This window comes from Triticum urartu, chromosome 3A, assembly GCF_056163025.1.
Source record: "Triticum urartu cultivar PI428250 chromosome 3A, HENAU_Tu73, whole genome shotgun sequence".
NCBI lineage: Eukaryota > Viridiplantae > Streptophyta > Magnoliopsida > Poales > Poaceae > Triticum > Triticum urartu.
Window position 1 is genome coordinate 611809295 of NC_141875.1, and position 16236 is coordinate 611825530.

Below are 16236 nucleotides of genomic sequence, written 5' to 3' on the forward strand. Positions count from 1 at the left end.
TCTCTTCAACCATGAAAAGATGTTGAAGTCTAAATACGATTGGCATATATCGAAGTACATTAATTAACCGGAATTTTGGTCTGCCCTCTTCTCACCATACCATTGTTTACCATAACATATCTGGAAGACTGGCAAATGGGACAATAGTTCAAGTCCGCATACTCAAGCCTAAATAAGGCACATCCTTTCTCATATGCATCTATCTTCTCATAGGGCATCTTAAGTGCACGGAGGATTTTTTCCGACTGGTACAGGTTTGCAGGCATTACATGACCTTTGGATAGAAAGCGTCCAAATACTACCATCATCGCGTTGTAGCATTCTCTGCCCAAGTTGAATTGAGCCTTCAGAGCCATTACTTGTGAGATGGCATCCGGCTGACAAAGCTTAGTGTGCTCATGGAGAGGACGTTTTGAAGACTCCAACATTTCATTGAAGGCCTTTGCAGATTCCTCCATCTCATCATCCGAATCCCGAGCATCATCAAAGTCTTGCACCATGTCTTCCATCCCGGTATCATGCTCGTCGATGCGACGACGAACCACCTCAGCTCTGGCACGTTGGGTAGACTCCACATGAAATGTCTACACCGTATAACCGGGCGTAAAACCCCACTTATAAATGTGTTTACCCATTTCATCCTCTGTCCTCTTCTGAAAGTTGTCGCACCTAGCACAGGGGCACCAGGTTTTTCTCTGGAAATTTGCAAATGCGGCTCTCACAAACCCATTGGTTTTTGTTAACCATTCATTGGCCATGTCTTTTTGACTAGTGTGATCGATGTACATCCACGCACGATCACTCATCTTGCCTAGCTACTAGACACATAAGAAATATATATGTATATATATATATATAATTCAGCATGTATATTCATCATTTAATCTAGTTTGTCAGTTTTATTACGCCCATGCAACCTACATGCTAATAGGTAAAGATAGGTCCTAATCCCACCCGAGTATGTGTAGATTGGGTTCATTTTCCCATGCTCTGCTTCGGATCCGACGCAAAATTTCAGCAGCACCTCCCCGCTGTTCTCCTGATACACGTCTCGGCAATAAACAGAGAGGATGTGTATTCGGAGAACAACAAAGAGGCATTGACGAAATTATGCATCAGATCCGGAGCAGAGCATATGGGAGAATGAACCAGATCTACACATACCCGGGCTGTCCATGGGTAACGTTGGACAATTCGAAAGAATCATGGTTATAAATATGCAAATGCATGCATATTTATAATGTAACCCTTTTGAACAAGAGATGCATACTGGTCACGCATACTGATGATTTAAGACACTTATAGCTAGTAGAGAAAATAATGAAGGGGGGAGGAGGAGATGTCATTTATGCTCACCCACGAACGCAGGGGCGGAGCTCGTCGAACACCAGACCCTCGCAGCGACGAAACAACTGCACATTTAAATCCAAAGATGAGTAACATAGCATTATTGTTTTCCCCGTCAACCTAACTAAATATTTACAACATGATGCCGCCGCCAAGTTGTAAAAAAGTGATTCGCACTGCTCATTCCCCGCAACAACCCCTAACCTAAATCATTTAGGGTTCCGTTGACGTCGACGCACCCGCTAACCTAAACATCTGTCATTTATTCTTCCATCGACGGCGAGGCACCCCTAACCTAAATAGCTGTAATTTAGGGTTCCATCGACGCTGAGGTATGTCCTAACCATAATTGATGTTAAGGTTCCGTCCACGCGGAGGCACCCCTACCCGAAATATATGCCATTCAGGGTTCCGTCGACGTCGAGGCACCCCTAACCTATATAGATGTCATTTAGGCTTTCATCGACGCCAAGGCACCCCCTAACCTAAATAGCCGTCTTTGAGGGTTCCAACGACGCCGAGGAACCCCTAACCCGCTTCTTCCTTTTCTTCTCTCCTCTTCTCTTGTTTTTCTTCTTCTTCTCCTCTTCTCCTATTTTTCTTTTTCCTTTTCTTCTTCTTCTTCTTCTTCTTCTTCTTCTTCTTCTTCTTATTCTTCTTCTTATTCTTCTTCTTTTCTTCTCCTCCCGCTTTTCTTCTCCTCTTCTTCTTTTCTTCTCCTCCCCCTCTTTTTGTGGAGCCTTTTCTTCTCCGCCATGAGTGACCTCAGCGATGGCGTCAAAAGGAAGGAATGAGGGCTCAAGATTTGGGCATGACAAAGGCTCCACACGCCCTCCGCCAACTCCAAACAACATTGCCAAAACGAGGAGAGGATGGGGAGACCTTATTCCTCGCCGTCAATGGCGTCATCGCCTCACCACCATCAGTCAAACACTTAGACTTAACCCTAGCAAAAGCTAAGGCGACCAGAGACTCCAGAGATAACCAAGGTTAGGGTTTCTCCCACCTTGTCGGCGTCAGAAGGCACCCGAAGGTGGCGAGAGCTAGCGGCGACTACTAGGAGGAAACCTAGTCACCTAGTTCCGTGAGAGCAAGCGTACCTCCTTATCCCGCAAATGAGAGGTAAAAGCCATTGCTGGTCATGTCATCGTCTCACCGATGCAAGTCAAGCTCTAGTTATTCCACTAGGAGCTCGGCAAAGACTAGACATTCACATGCGCCCTCGAGGAGTTCATGCTTCACTCCATGTACGACGAGCTCGTGGTGTCATGAATTAATCTCAATAATAAGCGAGAGATGGTGGACACAAAGGGGTGGATTCATGAAGGTTTTCCGAAAAGAGATTGAGTGATAAGAGACTAGTAAGGGCGTCTCAAAGGAGACCCTCAAAGCTCGGTATATGTCCGAATTATGGTGTTCAGACCACTTTTGCCAACCTTTTGTCATCCAATGGGGACTCCTATCGGTCCGCAGAGCGGTTCGGGCACCCGTTTTCCCCAAATCGAAAGCAACTTGGGGGGGGGCTATGTGGGAGTTCAGACATCCACTTGACAAACAAAAAGCAACCACGTGATCATCCCCCCCTCTCTCTCATCTCTCCTCCCAACTTCATCGCACACACACATATATCCATTGCATGCATGGCCTCCTTCTTTCTTCTCTCTTCTCCCAACTGAACAAATGGGGATTTTTTGTGATTAAGGGTTGGATGACTCCCTCCCGCATCACTATCAGGACCCTGGTCCACACCGGTCCGCAGAGGGATACGGTGTACGATTTGGGGGTCAGCCTTGAGATGCCCTAAGAGTTATTGGGAAAGAGTATGGGACGAAGCATCATTCCACAAATCCATGGTGGCTATCCAAGTGTTGTAATTTTGCTGGAACCAGATGGAAGAAGAAAGAGGAAAGTTTTTTTAAAGAAAACAAAACATACCAAATTTTTATTCATTGGAAATAATAGTTACATCATCAATGAGAAAGGGTATAATTTAAATCGGAAATTTCTCAAACCAATCTAGGCAACCTAGCAAGCTCACGAGCAACTTTATTTACTTTCCTATTACAATTTTCAAACCTAACAATAGTAAAATAAAATCACAAACAGAATGATAGCGACCGTCGAAAATCGCCGCCATCCCCAAAGAAAGAGGAAAGAAATCGCCGCCGTCCCCAAAGAAAGAGGAAAAAAAAAAAGGAAAGAACTTCACGCCATGCATTGGGTGTAGTTAGGCTCGAACACCCATTTCAATATCTTTTTATCTATGTGGAGAGCGGAGTGACGAGGCGGCCATATGTTGTTGCCACTAGCATACATGACCGTAGCAATTCACGCTTTTCCATGCGTGTACATCACAAGCTTGAATTTTTTACCTCCTAAATTGTTGCATACAACTCATGCACGCGGGGATCCTACAGTTTGTGCCATAGTTAAATAAATATAGAACATTCTATATACATTTTTATCTAAAAAACATATTAATTCCAGACTTTATATGTTTCCAAATATTTTCATTTATTTTTTACTAGTAATAAAAGGAATAAAAAAATATCTTCTCTCCTTCTAAAATTCCAGAGTCAAACTCCATCTCCTCCACCACGCTATAGACTTTATCCCCGCTTTCCCGTACCATTCTTTCCTCTTTCTCCCCTGATTCCAACGCTGCCGCCGCGCCGTAGCTCAGCCTCGCCGCCGACCACCCCAATCCCCTCCACCACCCACGCGCGTGGGCCGGCCGGCCACCGCCGCCCCTGCTCTTCCTCGCCGGGTCCCCGCCGTTTCCACTCCGTCCGGCAATCATTGGCCATTGAGGTATGCCCTTGTGTTTCATCCAGTGATTAGCTAAACCCGGCAGGCCATCTAGATCTTGGTGCGCTGCTTACAGATCTGCCGGTGCCTACGGAGTAGTTCCATACGTCTAGTTTGATTGCTGCTGCCGTGTTCAATTTCTTGTTCTTATGATTTATTTTTCTACCCGCAGGGTTTGATGCTTTTCCTGTCCTATTATCAATTTCTCGTTTGGGGAAGATCGTGCGAGATAGAAGAAAGGGCGGACTGGATTGTAATCTGAGCTCTGGTGGATCTAGACTGGAAGTTGCATGAGAAAAAGTTCAGAAATTTCCATGAAAGCTTCGTCGTCGATGGCAAGCGACGCTTCAGGGAACACTGACCCTGGCCAACAGGGTGCTCGTTTCAGTTCCATGGACCAGTCTTGCTTTGCAAGACCTGGCCAGTCAATCCCTGGCTACCCCCCATTCTTTGGCCCTCAGTCTTCCAACTTTTACCTTCCTGATGACAGTGTGGCTAAAGCGTGTGATCCGTTCGAGCCGAATCCTCCTCAGAACAATCCTGTGGCAGATTGGGACCCTCAGGCCATGCTGAGCAACCTAACCTTCCTTGAGCAGAAGATCAAGCAGGTGAAAGATATCGTGCAGTCCATGGGTAACCGAGGGAGCCAAGATGTTGGTGGTTCCTGCGAGCTTGCCGCAAAGCAGCAGCTCGTCACCGCTGATCTCACTTCCATCATAATTCAGCTCATCTCGACTGCCGGCTCCATGCTTCCTTCCATGAAGACCCCGCTGCTTAGCAGCAATCCAGCGGTCAGGCAGCTCAACACGCCTGGTTCTCCCATGGGCTTTGGCTCGATTGTGAATCAGCGGCCAAGCACAGTCAGGGAGGAGATGGTTCCTGACATTACCAAGACCCCTGACTATGAGGATCTGATGAATACCCTTAATCCAGCCCATGATGAAAAGGATGATCTGATCAAATGCCCAAATCCTTGTGTTGGGGAAGGGCCTGAGCCGGTTCCGATGGAAGACCATGACGTGAAGGAGAGCGATGATGGTGGCGAGGCAGAGCATCTCCCCCCTGGTTCTTATGTGGTCTTGCAATTGGAGAAGGAGGAGATTTTAGCACCACACACTCATTTCTGTGTGATATGTGGCAAGGGTTTCAAGAGGGATGCTAACCTAAGGATGCACATGAGGGGCCATGGAGATGAGTACAAAACTCCCGCAGCTCTTGCCAAACCCATGAGAGATTCTGTCTCAGATCCTACACCAGTTACAAGGTACTCGTGCCCATATGTCGGTTGCAAGCGGAACAAAGAGCACAGGAAGTTCCAGCCCCTCAAGACAATCTTGTGTGTGAAGAACCACTACAAGAGAAGCCACTGCGACAAGAGGTATACCTGCAGCCGATGCAACACCAAGAAGTTCTCAGTCATTGCGGACTTGAAGACTCATGAGAAGCACTGTGGGCGTGACAAGTGGCTCTGCTCATGTGGAACAACTTTCTCAAGAAAGGACAAGCTGTTCGGCCATGTCGCGCTTTTCCAAGGGCACACACCTGCTCTTCCAATGGATGATATTAAAGCAACAGGAGCATTGGAGCAGCCTCAGGGGAGCGAGGCGATGGACGACATGGTGGGGAGCACAGGGTATAACTTCCCAGGCAGCACGTCTGATGGTATTCCGAATCTAGACATGAAAGTTGCCGATGACACACGTGGTTATTTCTCTCCCTTGAACTTCGACCCCTGCTTCGGCGCCCTCGATGACTTCGCCCGACCTGGATTCGACATCTCCGAGAACCCCTTCTCCTTCCTGCCTTCAGGACCGGGTTCCTGCAGCTTTGGGCAGCTTAGTGGAGACAGCTGATGGAGTTCGTCGCCGTAGACAACCATGATGGTGTCGATTGTTATGTATGAATGTTATATGTATGACCGTCTCAGTTCTTCCTCTATTCAGGGAGCCATTTTGGTCCATGCTTCTTTCTTAAGTGTACTTTTAGTTTGTGGTCATCAATAATGATCTTACATATAGATTTGAAAGTCACAATTGTTAAATATATTATTATTTTCTTTATCTGTGTTGGCGCCTCGCAATCAATATCTTGTCATATCAGGGTGGAAGAGCAACAAAATAAAAACATTGAATGCAATCCCAGCCGAGCAAAAGCCAAGATGGAGATCACCATATCAGTGAAGTCAATAATACTTGTGAAATTTTACCTCTTGTGAAATAGTATTTGCTTATCATTTGGTCTTACTGGCAACTTCAGCTGTTCTGAAATTTATCTCCTGGACAATTAATTTCACTTGGAGCAATCTGTTAAAATTGATTGCATTTTCATGGAAAATAGCATCAAGATTGCATGAGCACATCAATTGATCCTCGGCCAGAATATTTTAGCAGGTCAAGTAACCACGTCAAGGCAAACAAATAGAGCTCATACAGCCAGCCAAATGTAAAAAATACATAATAAAATAAAACGAAACAAAACAGCTGGATTTCTCATGGCCCTCATGGATGGACACTCACACAAATACATCAAAAGAATGCACCACCATCCATAGCTGCGAAAATATCTGGACTTGATAGATCGCCAGTTGACATCTCAATCAAATTAGATTCGATTTATCATTCAGGCGCGGCAACAGAAAGATGGACGCTTACTACACAAATTGGCAAATTATATAACAAGCCAGGAGCGGTCTCTATAGGTAGTAACCAGTGCTCTTGAATTATATAACAAGCCAGGAGCGGTCTCTATAGGTAGTAACCAGTAGTCTTGAATAATTTGATCTTTGATTGAGCGTGTACTAATATAGTACATAGATATCCAGATGTATACTAGAAAATGTACATCAACTCCTGCCAGATAATAGTCCAATGTCCAGCCTGGGGATAACTGCTGGCACCCTACTACTCTAGTTCCCAACAACGATCTCGTCGAAGTTCCAGTCCCTGACAAGATCCCTTGAAACAGCACGGCTCCGTTGAAGGCGAGGAGCACCCTCAATGCCTTGTCCAGTGGCCATTACAGGTGTCACCTTTGAGGTTCCCACACGGTTAGCAGGTCCTGCGGCCAAAATTTTCCGCGATAGGCAGGCAACAGCAGCTCCACACCTGTTTTCCTCCTCTGAGCTTGAGACTGAATAACTTCTGAAAGACTGTGAAGGGCTGCTCATGCCATGGCATACGAGACACGCTAGACTCATGATTGATGGTAGAGCTGAAATTACTGCAACAGAAGAGCCAAGTATCAGAACAATATTTCAGCATAATTGCAAAATTCTATCAACCCAAGGCTTGCGTTGTAGTATCCGATGACAGGCAAAACAAAGAGCCACAGGTGAAGCTCTTATGAGGTCAATGAGGACTGAGATCTCCCTTTTTAGTCACATAACTCATTAACTTGTTGAATATCTAGAGTCCAGTGAATAATTTGATAATAATCCCCTCATTTCATGACTAATATATTTTGCCTCGCTGTTCGAACTCTCCCTATCAGCTGAACTATTAAGAACAACTCCGGGATGGATTCTGAAACAAACATATCCAAACAAAAATGGCAAGCCCAAGCATTTTCTTTAGCAAAGACTGCTGTTTGAGTAAGCAAAAAAGGAAAGCACATCAGGCAATTCAAATTACTTCCTGAGAATGTTTTATCATAATTATCAGCATCAGTTCCAGATTACATTAGCTCAACCATTGGAAAACGGCAATATGTGACTATTAATTAATACGTAATTGATATGCAAGTTCAACAGTTTTGAGTTAATTGACGCAACATCATGCAATCCAGAAAGCAACACAGAAAATAAACCACATAAACAACAGATCTTGGCAGATTGATAAAGAAAAAGGCAATGACAAAATTTTAAGCATATCCTTAAGAGAACTGGTCATCTACCTTGTGGTTAGCACAAGCAAGAAAACTCCGTGAAGGGATTAGCGCAATTAGTGGATGTTTTGATAACTGACAAATCCCTAAATTTTCTCCAGCTTTCCTAGAGTGCCTTGGCACCGGAGATTTGCAAATTCGGCCCTATATAAATGATGGAGGGAGCACATACTATTTGAGTGACTGGGCATCAGAGTTATTTGGTACAAGCATAAATTATTCCAGCGAAGATGAACATGACGGTTCGACGCCAGTTTTTTTTTTATCAAAACAGGCAAGATAGCATGCAATGCCCCGTTGTTCCCCACGACACTAGAAAACTACCGTCACGACTCTTGGAAAAATTCGCAATCAAAATTTTGAGAGACCCAACTAGAGGCGGGTCTAGATGGTGCGCGGGTGCGAGCGACGCACCCACAGATTGTGGAAGTCGGGTGGGGTTTCAACGAATCACTGGGCAAAAACAAGATCATACCTGAAAACCCCCCAATGCTCAAAATCGCGGACGGGGCGGAGACAGCAGGGACGCGACGAGGAGGAACGGGAACGGAGACGGCGGCGGGGGTTGGGAGGGGGGACAATCGAGGGCGTCGGCGGTGAGGCGGAGGGTACGGCCGGCGTTAGAGATGTAGGTCAGGACCCTCGGGGGAGGAAGGGGAAGAGAGGAGACGAGACAGGCTCGGAGGAAATTTGCCAACAAAAAGAAACAGGTCCGGTTGGGAGCAGCCATTATAATTTGTCCCACCGCAAAATCGGGGAACAGCCACATGTGGGCTGTTAATGGGCCTTGGCTGGTTGGTAGCGTGTTGTCGGGTCAAAGGCAAACAGCGTCGCCAGAGCTAATTTTCTAGTCAGAGCTGTATCTCGCTCAACGCGAGATGGAAGCTCGTCTCTCCCGTCATTGCTTAGCCGGCCCGCATTGGTGTTCTTTTTTTGTTCGCTGGCTTCTGACCGCACTGCTGTTCATTGAGTTGGTCCGTTTTTCTTTCGGTTCTCTTTGTTTCTTCATGGTTTATTTATTTTTCAGACTTACTTCTTAACCGGGTTTTTTATTTCTTTCTCAGTTTCACTGAGTTTTTTCGTACGATTTCTTCGGTTCCTCTGTTTCTTTCTTGGTTGTGCTGGGTTTTTTTTTGCTTCATTTATCTTCAGGTTTTATTTCATTTTTTGGTTTTCTTTGTTTTTATTACTTTCTCAGTTTTCATTGTTTTCATTCTTTTTTAAAGGTTTCTCCATTTCTCTTTGTTTATTTATCTATTTTTATTGGTCACTTTTTCGTTCAACACATGTCCATTTTTTCAATACACAGTGTAAACTATTAGTGTATACATGAAATTTTTTGTTGATACATGTTGCACTTTTTTTGAAAATAAGATGTATATTTTAAAAGTATATATTTTGAAGACTTGTTTGAATACATAGTCTACATTTTGGCAAATATATGTTTTGATGTCTATTTTTCCCGTACAAATTCTACATTTTTTGTATACATAAGAATTGTTTCCTTACACATGCTTAACATTTTACAAATATGTGATTAACATTGTTTCATATATGATGTCTACATTTTTATACATATGAGGCATTGTGCATAGATATTAAACATTTTTGTACACGTTTAAATTTTCTATACATGCTTAACATTTTATTCATACACATTATACATTTTTTTGTATACTATGCAAACATTTTTTGCATTTTGTAAGCATTTTTAAAAATAGCAGGAACATTTTTTATTGTCAAAAACATTTTTTGAAGCGTATCACATTTTTTACAATCGCGCTAACAGTTTTATTATTATTATGTTAACATTTTCAAATTTGCAGTTTGAAATGTCTTTAAGTAAATTTAATTTTCTGAAATCCGTGCATTCAGAATATTTCCTAAAAGATGGACAGAAAAGAAGAACGACAAAAGCCACGATTTACCTATGCAATCGAGGGCGAGCTGCGAGGGACCGAGCTGTGATATTTGTTGGGTGGGCGGAGCCCATGTATTGTGCGCTTGAAGAGAGTGCTTTCTTTCAACTCGTGGCAAGAGAGACATAGGCAGAATTGACAAATTTAACCTTAAAGCGAAAGTATTTCACAAACTAAACTGTTTTTAAAAATATTTCACACCGCTGACCTTTTTGTGCAGCTCCCAACAGTAAGGCGCTGCACTCTACTGTGCAACTCCTTACAGTTAGGCGCTGCACAGTATAGTGCAGCTCCTTACAGCTAGGCGCTGCACAGTGTGGCGCCTATGTGTTAGGCGCTACACAGTAAGAGTGTAACGCCTTGCGGTTAGGCGCTCCACATTAAAGGTCAGTTGGGTGAAATACTTTTCAAACATAGTTTAGTTTATGAAATAGTTTTGTCCTGAGGTCAAATTTATGTTTTTTGCCAGAGACATAGGGGGTGTTTGGATTATGCCCATGCCAGCCTGCCAACTTGTGGGCACGCCAAAAACTTGGCGAACGTTTTGCTCGCTCACGTCTCAGCCAAGTATTGGCGTGAAAATGAACTGCAGACTAGATGCGAACCAAATAGTTGGCGTCCATCCAAATACAAGCCTAGCGCCCAGTCAACGCCCCTTTTTGGGCTAAGAAGCTTCCGGCACGAAACCAAACATGCCCATAGCACTACCCTTATTTTCTCACACGTTGCGAGTTGTAACTCAGTCTCGCCTCACGACGCAAGGGAGTGGACCGCCCCCAGTAACACTTCGGCTTGGTTTCTTCTCTCTGTGTGTTTTTCTTATCAGCTTTTCTATTTTTTTTGTTTTTCATTTTTTTTGTTTTTCCGATTTTCTTGTGTTCCTTCACTGGGTTTCTTCCTTTGACTTTTCTTTTTCTTCTTTCAACTCATGTATATATATTTTTAATACACTTTTTACATTTTTGTTATACATATGGTTTTTTTATACACATTGAACATTTTACAAATACATGATGCATAATTTATTCACATACTACTTGTTAGATCTATGCTAAACATTTTTCGAATGCATGTTGAATATTTTCTTAAAACTACGAGAAAATTTGCTTCAGGCTACAAACCTTGATCTTCAAGGCCCAGCCGATATTCATGCATTACATATTAGCCCAGATACCTATATTTAACCCTTACTAAATCTAAGGATCCACGAGGGCTATTGTATTACAAAGAGATGGAGATTGGATGGTGATGGTGTAGACAAATGATGATGATGCCGCAGTGAAGCCCTTCTATCGACTCCCCTTTGGATTTCTTCCGAAGGCTAGGGTTCTTTGTTCTGGAGTAGTTTTTGACGGCTGTAGTCTGTAGACGTCCGATCCTCGATACGATCGTGTGGGTAGAAGTATTGGAACAGGGGTGACAATGACAATATGTACGACCGGCAGTACGAGTGTGCGCGATTATATCAAACACCGTCGATCGCTACGAACCCTTTTGTTGCATTTTTCTTCTCTATTTTCGTTCTTTCTTTTTACGGCAGTCCTTTATCGTCCCAATTAACATGATTTTGACACCATATCCTTGGGATTCTTTCCTTGTGCCACAAAATACCTCCGTTGATGAAATCCCGACGAAAACAGATAGAAGGGTACGGGAACGCGGTTAAATCGTGAAAAACCTAACACCCAAAAAAAGACGTATTTTTATGCAAAAAATGGACTCATTACCCTCCACCCATGGGCTACGCCTCGACCCCGTACAGTGGCGACCCTCCAGGCAGGGGCGCACTCACCTTGGGGCGGCAGAACCTTGATGGAGCGACGGGGACGCTACACCGACAATAACATATGATTCGGATCAAGGGAGGAGATCAGGAGAAGGAGGAAACATGGGGGAGATGAAGGGGTGCACCGCCCCATCGCCGCTTACTCATGGGCTAGCCTTTGGCCGACGGGACGACGCGGGGGCAAGCAAATCTAAAAATCTAAAATGTGGTAGCAATTTGTAATTTACTGGTGACTCACATGATGCATGTCGCAGTCAAATCTGAAGCCATGATGGTAGCTCCGTGACAGAGAGACATGCTACTCTTTTTCCTGGAATCACAGAGACTGCTGACCGTGAGGTAATTAACTACGGAAATACTTCACGCACGACGTTCGGCGGGACGACACTCGCACGACGTTAATTCAACAGTCTGCTGTTGTGGTGTAATACTTTTTTTTTTGCGGCTTGATGTCGTCCGTGTAGCGGTGCTCAATCAACTATGCAGCCAGGCACATCATTTCTGCCTTTTATTATATGTTTATTATATATACATCAACAAAAAAGAACAAAATGTATTTTTATTCAAGCAAACAGCTCAAAAAGGAAAGAAAATCGATTTTTTTTATAATAATACATGTCTCATTCATATCATAAAGAACAAAGTATAAGTTACGTAAAGACTGACAAGACTGAAAACATAGTAGAACCTCTCTGAGCTTGACACCAACGCTCATCACCTGCCTCCGGCATCATCACAGCAGTCATCGAAGAAAAGAATGACGAATCACCACCTCACCCGAGCTTGAACTAGTGGTGATTCGTCAAATAATTTAGTGTAAAATAGTTCGAGCTCTATAACCTAGTACAAATAATTTTACACTAAATTTGAACTAGCTCTACACGCTAGTTCAAATAGTTTTACACTAATCTTGAACTAGGTTATGCAGCTTTTACGCTAGTTCAAATTATTTGTACTAGGTTATAGAGTTAGTTCAACTATAGTGTATAATTATTTGTACTAGATTATGCAGCTTTGCAGACCTCCAAGGTGGCTCACCAAAAATGAAGCCCTTGCCGTTGAACGAATCAGACAGGGGTAACACCCTGGACACGTTATCGAACTTCAGATCTGGCACCCCACCACGACTAAGACGCCGAAGGAGAAAACCATACCTGCCATCCATGAACCGCGAGTCCAGCATATGTTCCGTCTTACAGATGTCGTCGATGCAGACCACAATCTGCATCTGCTCCTGGACTACCTCCCAAGCTCCGCGCCGACGGTGGAGTAAACGCCGTCGCAACGACGGAGCCCGAGGACACAGGTCCACCACGAGAATGCCGCCGCCGTCACGCCATCCTTACTTGAACAGACTGGTTTCCAAATCCATTCCCAACCATAGAATCGATGGCCTTGCCAAGGAAGAATCTAAAGAATATTTATTCAGCGTCGTCATCGTTGTCACCGAAGCAAAGACGATGAACAATTTAAAAACCTAAACTACGAGGGAGTAAAATCAATCCATACGCATGGATCCGGCAGCCCCTCGTCACCGACGACCGAGGTCACCGGCGGAGAGGGGCCGTCGAAGAACGGCGGTGGAAGATCAGCCTCTCCTGGCGCGGCCAGGGAGAGGAAAACGTATCGCTGGTTCCTGGGCGTTGTACTTGGAAAGAAAACAGATCAGAAAGCTGCAAATCGCTGCTACTACTGTTGAAGCAAGCACTCCTACGTGCTTGTCCGTTTCGGGGAAGGCGGATGAGGAAAGAGCCTGTCCGGTGTCCGAGGTGGCACGAGGCCCGTGCACGGAGGACGCCCGCCCCCTTTCGCGCACGACGGGCACGCGCCGAGCGCGTGGGGAACGTGCCCGGGCGTGTGCTCCTGCGCAGCCGGCACACGCCCCGGATCTGCTGCGCCCGCGGCAGCTCGCCGCATCCGTGTATCTCGAGATCGATCAGAGTTCGAACCTAGGAGTACAGTACCTGGGTACGAACTGAACTGCGTCCCCAAAAAAGTACGAACTGAAAATGGGAGGCAGTGAATTTTCTCAACCTGGGTACTTTCCACAGCTTGCAGGATGTGGTTTCGCCCGTCAATTTCTCGAACGATGAACAGCGACCTGGTTGGAATGTTGGATAGTACTTTGAGAAAGGCTCCAACGACGACGATGCATCGGTTTCACTGTCAACTTGTACAGACAAATGGAGTCTGGACACCATCCTTTTCAGATTTAGTAGATACCACTATAAAACACAACGTATGACATTGATACTTGTCTGAGTATTGAAGAAGAGTAGAGTAAAATAAAATACGTCTGCAATCATCAAACTTGTCTGAGTACGTGCAATCCAGGCCTTCAGGGTGTCTCCACTTTGTCCTAAAAATTGCTAAAGGGCTCAACACTTTCTTTTTCTTTGATTTTTCATGCGTACCGGAATGTCGCAATGAACGGTTTTTTTAATGGATCCAGTTGTGGTCGTGTTTTTTTTTATTTACAACACTACATGTACTTGTTAACTTGAACGTTTTTATAAATGGTTGTCTGCATCACATGGTGCACCCCCCCCCCTTCCCCCCGCGCGGGCGCCGCCACTCACACACCTCTCAAGTGGAACCTACATCAGAGTTTACCCCAACCATTAGGGACCCCTAACCCCTAAATTCCACCTCCACTCGTCCTCGCCACCACCACTTGGCCACCCGTTGCAGTTGTGTCCTGAGTCGCCGCCTCTCCTACCATCGCTCATCACTGCCATGGCCCATCCTCTCATGTTGTTTCTCGTCTTGAGTCACCTCCATCGATAGTCAATTCAGCACAACACATGTCATCTTCACACATCATCACCATGATAGTCAAGTCATCATAAAGGCATCATCAATCAATCTTCAAGTACCCATCATCGCCTTCTTACGCCACGCTAAACCAAGCACCGTTACAATATCAACAGTCAAACAAAAACATCAGAAGGGGATTGTATATAACCCCTTAAAGAACTTGGAGGACTTAAACGAAGCAGTTGCACCTCCTCAGCAAATACGGTAGCTTTGGGAAGGTACAAAGGCCTTTTTTTGCGGGTACATACAGGAGACGCTGTAGGACCCTTTAAGAAAGTTTGAGGACCTAGGGTCTTTTTGATTCATGAGCTTGTAAAAATGTAGGATTGGAATGGCATGCCCATTCATCCTCCATGATTTTGGTTCATTCGATTAAAAAGACAAAAACAATTTTTATAGGCCTAAGTGTATGCTAAATTTCCTCTCGTTTTTCTCCGCTAACCCTAGGCGGGTATGAAAAATTCTCCCCTCCAGACTTCATCGACGAGCCCATGGATTCGCCTCCCCTCTACATGCCACTCCAGTGGCCGGTGGCAGGGAGGGGAATCACGGTGCCTTCGCTCCGGTTAGTAGTTTAGATTAGGGTTTGGTCCTCGCAAGTGCGACGCTCAGGCGGATGGCGGCTCCTTCTTCGAGTTTGTCCTTTGGACTCCGTTCCTCCTTGAGTTCGTCTGTCTGGACGTAGTCGACAGAGCTACGGCATAGAATCATATTGTCGCCTTGGGGCGGTGAGGTTAGTGTTTCTCATCATGTGGCGAGATTTGGTGCTAGGTACTTCAAATTTATGCAAGGGTTCAACGACGACGACTGCGGCTCCATGGCTAGTTACTTCAGATCTATGCAAGACTTCCCAGCTGTCATCGACAAGGTCAAGCCGTCTCCGGTAAAGGAGTAGCGATAGAGACTCGTTTTGGCGGCAGTGGTGGTCGTTCGCTGGTCTCAAAATCTCGATGTAATCTTTGTTATGTTTGAGATGCTTTGTACTTTTGATGAATTTTTTGCAATAGATCTGATCTTTTTCAAAAAAATGTATGCTACATTTTCTATGAAATGTAGCGGAAAGAAATCCTTCCTACAGATCAAACTTCGGTTGATACGGAAAAAATACATTGAAAATTCCAATATTTTAAGAATTATTTGAAAATCCTATGAATCAAATAGGTCTTTTAAAAACAGAGCTTTTGGGGCATCTCATTCGTCACATTACAGTAATAGGGTGACATCTCCCGCAAGAGATCCGGGCGATGCCCACACGATTCCGCGCGACGCAACCGGCCAAACGGCCGGGGCCGCACCAACTCCAGATCATGCCGCCTCTCCCGCATACGCACGTCTCCCGCCATCCCCCGCGCCGATTCGATAGGTAGGTGGCGCGATTCTCCGACTCTACCGCACTGGCGTCATCACACACAGTACGGATTCAGGATTATGCCCTGATCCATCCATGGCCGCCTGCCGTCGCCGTGCTCCTGCACGCCATTCACGGGGAAAGCACCGCATTTCTTTTTTCCTTTTTGCTGGAAAGGATATCGTCATGGGCAGCATCATTATCAATTTACCCACCACGTGAGGCGTACACATCCGTGTAAAGTCGCACTGTCCATTTTACTACCCCGGAGCGGAAGATTCCCAGAGAAAAAAGAGCGTATTTTGATAGCGAAAAGCGAAGTGAAAGGG

At 45.0% G+C, this 16236-nt stretch overlaps 2 protein-coding genes across 2 annotated transcripts; one reads left to right on the plus strand and one right to left on the minus strand.

The window, feature by feature from the left end:
* Nucleotides 1-3934: 3934 nt before the first annotated feature.
* On the plus strand, nt 3935-6215 carry STOP1 (C2H2 and C2HC zinc fingers superfamily protein). The gene is made up of 2 exons (XM_048691855.2): nt 3935-4158; nt 4328-6215. The coding sequence occupies exon 2, from the start codon at nt 4446-4448 to the stop codon at nt 6006-6008; it is 1563 nt and encodes a 520-aa protein (XP_048547812.1). The 5' UTR covers nt 3935-4158; nt 4328-4445; the 3' UTR covers nt 6009-6215.
* A 587-nt stretch (nt 6216-6802) lies between these two features.
* On the minus strand, nt 6803-8749 carry LOC125527323 (uncharacterized). Its single transcript, XM_048691856.2, has 2 exons — nt 8513-8749; nt 6803-7374 (listed from the first exon to the last, which is right to left on the minus strand). Exon 2 carries the CDS (start codon nt 7349-7351, stop codon nt 7061-7063), a length of 291 nt encoding a protein of 96 aa, XP_048547813.1. The 5' UTR covers nt 7352-7374; nt 8513-8749; the 3' UTR covers nt 6803-7060.
* Nucleotides 8750-16236: the final 7487 nt, after the last annotated feature.